The 4,749-nt window shown below is 45.9% G+C and overlaps 1 protein-coding gene across 8 annotated transcripts in view; it reads right to left on the bottom strand.

Annotated features, from left to right (window-relative positions):
* The window catches only part of TRIM26 (tripartite motif containing 26), a 30,140-nt gene that overhangs the window by 8,720 nt on the left and 16,671 nt on the right, over nt 1-4,749 (bottom strand). For all 8 annotated transcript variants that reach the window (XM_017862928.1, XM_017862929.1, XM_017862927.1 and 5 more), the window contains one exon: nt 3,456-3,686. In XM_017862928.1, coding sequence (XP_017718417.1) covers nt 3,456-3,686 — 231 coding nt within the window. The remainder of the gene's footprint in view (nt 1-3,455; nt 3,687-4,749) is intronic.

The following is a 4,749-nucleotide window of genomic DNA, read 5'->3' as shown; positions in this document are numbered from 1 at the left end:
ACAAAACAAGACTCTTTATAGTAATAAGATACCAGATTCCAACCTGACTCTAGTATAACATCACTTGACATATAGTGTGCCCTGAAAGAAATCAAAATATTTATCCATATATATATATATACACACACACACACTATATATATATATATTTTTTTTTAATTTAATTTTATTTTTTTTTTAATGGAGTCTCTATTGCCCAGGCTGGAGTGCAGTGGCACAATCTCGGCTCACTGCAACCTCTGCCTCCCAGATTCAAGCAATTCTCCCGCCTCAGCCTCCCGAGTAGCTGGGATTACAGGTGTGCGCCACCACGCCTGGCTAATTTTTGTATTTTTAGTAGGGATGGGGGTTTCACCATGTTGGTCAGGCTGGTCTCAAACTCCTGACCTCGTGATCCACCTGCCTCGGCCTCACAAAGTGCTGGGATTACAGGTGTGAGCCACCACACCTGGCTGTAGTATATTTTGAAGTAAGATAGTGTGAGGCCTCCAGTTTTGTTCTTTTTGCTTAGGATTGCTTTGGCCATTTGGGGTCTTTTGTGACTCCTTATGAATTTTAGTTTTTTTTCTATTTTTGTGAAGAATGTCATTGGTATTTTGATAACAGGGATTGTATTAAATCTATAGATTGCTTTGGGTAGGATAGTCATTTTAACAATATTAATTCTAATCCAGGAGCATGGAGTATTTTTCCATTTGTTTGTGTCCTCTTTAATTTCTTTCATCAGTGTTTTGTAGTTTTCATTATAGCGGTCTCTCACCTCCTTGGTTAACTTAATTCCCAGGTATTTTATTTTACTTTTGTAGCTACTGTAAATGGGGTTGCTTTATTGATGTCTTTAGCTAGTTTGTTATTGGTGTATTAAAAATGCAGTAGACTTTTCATGTTGATTTTGTATCCTACAACTTTACTGAATTTGTTTATTAGTTCTAAGAGTTTTTTGGTGGGGCCTTTAGGTTTTTCTACATATAAGTATGGCCGTTACAGAAAACAGTATGAGAGTTTCTCAAAAAACTAAAAATAGAACTACCATATGATCCAGCAATCTCATTACTAGGTATTTATCCGAAGAAAAGAAAATCAGTATATCAAAGGGATACCTGCACACTCATGTTTATCGTGGCACTGTTCACAATAGCTGAGATGTGGACTCAATCTAAGCATCCATCAACATATAAATAAAGAAAATGTAGTATATATATACAATGGAGTACTATTAATCCATAATAAATTTGAGTTCATGGAAGTAGAGAATAGAATAATAAGGATTAGAGGCTGGGAAGGGGGCTGGGGAGAGGAGGGTAGGGAGAAACTAGTTAACGGATACAAAGTTATAGCTACATGGGAAGGATAAATTCTAGTGTTGTGCAGCATTGTAGGGAGAATACCATTAACTATAATTTACTACACATTTTCAAAAAGCTAGAAGAGAGGATTTTGAATGTTCCAACACAAAGATATGGTAAGTGTTTGAGGTGATAGGTATACTAATTACTCTGAGTTGATTATTATATATTATATACATGTATCAAAATAACACTCTAGGCCAGGCACGGTGGCTCATGCCTGTAATCCCAGCACTTTGGGAGGCTGAGGTCAGGAGTTCAAGACCAGCCTGGCCAACATGATGAAACCCTGACTCTACCAAAAATACAAAAATTAGCCAGGTGTGGTGACGCGCACCTGTAATCCCAGTTACTTGGGAGGCTGAGGCAGGAGAATTGCTTGAACCCAAGAGGCAGAGGTTGCAGAGGCAGAATTGCTTCAATCCAGGAGGTGGAGGTTGCAGTGAGCTAAGATTACACTACTGCACTCCAGCCTGGGAGACAGAGCGAGACTCTGTCTCAAAAACAAATAAACAAAAACCTCTATATCCCATAAATATATACATTACATAGCACTAAAAATAAAAGAGAAAACACAAAACAAAAAAAGAAACCAGTACCAATAACATTTCCTATACTAGTTTCAAGCAGACACCATTTTCTCTCTCTTCCCTTAACCTTACCCCACCCCAGGGAGAGCTGCAATTGGAGTGCTCTGAGTCACTGAGGGCCAGGCCTCTGCTCAGAGGGCCACTTCTCTGGGTGCATTAGGAACAGGCACCCCTCTGGGCAGACACAATGGATTTCAGCCCCACCATATCCTTAGCTTTGTGCCTTTGTTCCACACACAATAGGCATCCACACATAGCAGGGGTGTGGGGAGAGGAAGAACAGGGGCAAAAGGAGACGCAGAAAATGACCCAGTCAGAGTATGACGAGAGAAATCTGAGGGAACAGAATGACATCTGGAGGAAAAGAGGGGGCCAGAGAGACATTCTGGACAAAATAAGAACAAGAGCTCAGAGCCCAGGGGTCAGGACATCTGGGCTCGAGCTGTGACCTGCCACCTGCCACATGGCCTGGGACAAACTCCTTCCACTCTCTGGACCTCAGTGACTTCATCAGTAGGGGTGGACTGGAAGGTCTAAACTCCCTGCCAGTCCTCATTCTGTGCATCTGAATTCACAACAATGAGGAGCAGGTGGCGGCTTCCTTCTGCACTCTGTCCTGGTGCACACACTGGGGAGTCTGTCTTGCCGTCTCTCCCTCCTGGCCCTGCCATTGGCCTGAGACCCCACCTTCCTAGAAATCCTGGGTGGTTCTGCTGCTGATAGACAGACCCAGCCACCCTAAACAGTGCAAGTGGGGGAATACCATCAGAGAGCCCCTCTCCTCCCAGCCTGTGAGGGCAGGAAGGTTGAGCCCTCTACCCCTCCAAAGGCTGCTGGGCCCTCTTCAGGGTAGTGTGATCCCCAGAGGCTCCCGGGGGAGGAGATGTGGTGCCATTTCAGCTTCACAGCCAGTTTTTCAGCCCCAAAGCCTCCCTTTCTCACTATCAAAGCCCCTCCCCTAGGAGGCGCCCCGAGGCCCCCTTGTCTGCTTTCCATCTTGTTCTCTGTGTGGTAATCCCATGGGCCCAGAGAAAACCTGGCCATCTCTGTCTCCCTTCCCCAGTTTCCCTATCTCTTCCAGATCCTCCGGGTCTTTGAGAGGAGCTGCTGGTCAGCCCTCCCTCAGCCACCCCCAACCACAACACCATAAAAAGCTTCCACCAGCTAAGTGTCTACCAGTGACTTGTTAGAAGGGCTCATGATGGCAGTGGTGAGGATGGAGGATGGTAAATGATAATAATTAATGATATTAATAATCTTCCCTTCCATTTTATGCCATATCATTTAGTTTTTTGAACAGTTTTGTATAGAAAGTTTACTTTTTGAAGTGACACCATGCCAGTTATTTCATTTTATGCTCATGCAATCTACAGAATAATTGGCAGGGGGAAAGATTATCATCCCCATGTTTCAGATGACAAAACTGAGCCCCCAAGTCTCCTAAGGTCCTGCAAGTGAATGGCAGGGCTGGGACCCACCATCCTGGTCCCTGGCTCCCTGCCCAGGGATGGCCTCTCACCTGCATGAGCTCTGCAGCTGGCTGCTGTGCCTTGCCCTCCAGTTCGGAGATGACCAGGGCCAGCCGGGCGAGCTCCCCGACGCCCCGGCTCTTGAACTTCTCCCTGCCCTCTGTGAGCTCCTGCTCCAGCTTCGTCAGCTGTTCCAGCAGGTGTTCCTCCCGCTCCCTCAGGAACTGATGACCCTGCTGAAACTCAGCCACAATGTACTGCCGCTGGTCCTGGAGCTTCTTCTGCAACGGGCAGGAAGGGGAGAAGGGCTGACACCTCTGCTCAGGGTGGAGGGCCCAGCACTGCAGATGTGCAAGGCTGGTTCATTCACCTCGGTACCCCTGTACAGGAATTCTATAGGATCTGGAGTGGGAGGAGGTATAGAGGGCTCCTGGTCCATGCTCTTCTTCTCAAAGAAGACACCAGTAATGAATTAGTTCAGTTCACCCCACCACTATGTGATCAAAACCCTGTCTATCTGACTGGTCAGCCACAGTCTGTTCTAGCTAAGCCAGTACACTCTGGGGCCCCTGGAGAAACTCTGTGGGGCTCACTCATGAGCTGGCGCACTTTTCCCTCCTGGACAAAATCTCTGTCACCTCTTCCAGGAAGTTTTGCTTGATTAATGTCATCTAAGCCTGACCAGTCCTCTCTTCAGCACCCCACTGTTCAGTCTAAAATACCTATGTGTACCCTACCCCTGCCACGTAAGACTGTATCCTATTTCCTCAGCAAAACTGTGTGACATCTGTGCTTAGGGACCATGTCCTTTCCTGCCTCCAAATCTCCTCCCCAGTTGGGGTGAGGGGAGTCCTCAGTGGCCCTGTTGACTGGTGTTGGGCTGAGGGCAGCCATGCACACTGAGGGCCTGGAGGGGTCCTTGGACTTAGCCGTCTCTAGCTTACTCTCTCCCTCTCCCCAGGCCTAATGACTCACCACTGGCCCTGACCCCACTACTCCTCCACTGCTCACTTCCTCAACATACACAGTTCCCCAGAAAATCAGAACCATTTGATCAGTTCCCCGCCAACCCCATCTCTAATCAAGCACATAACGTGCTGCCTGTTTCCCAACTACAGTTGTCCCTTGGTATCAGTGGGTTATGGGTTCCAGGATCCCCTCCCCAAGGATACCAAAATCCAAGCATGCTCAAGTTTCTTACGTAAAATGGAATAATATTTACATATAATCTACTATATACTTTAAATTATCTCTAGATTACTTACAATGCCTAATATAATGTAAATGCTATATAAATAGCTGTTACACTTTTTTTTTTTTTTTTTTTTTTTGAGATGGAGTCTC

Source organism: Rhinopithecus bieti, unplaced genomic scaffold (assembly GCF_001698545.2).
Source record: "Rhinopithecus bieti isolate Rb0 unplaced genomic scaffold, ASM169854v2 scaffold_64503, whole genome shotgun sequence".
Classification (NCBI taxonomy): Eukaryota; Metazoa; Chordata; class Mammalia; order Primates; family Cercopithecidae; genus Rhinopithecus; species Rhinopithecus bieti.
Note: the sequence above shows the minus strand (reverse complement) of the source record. Positions and strands in the feature narration are given on the sequence as shown.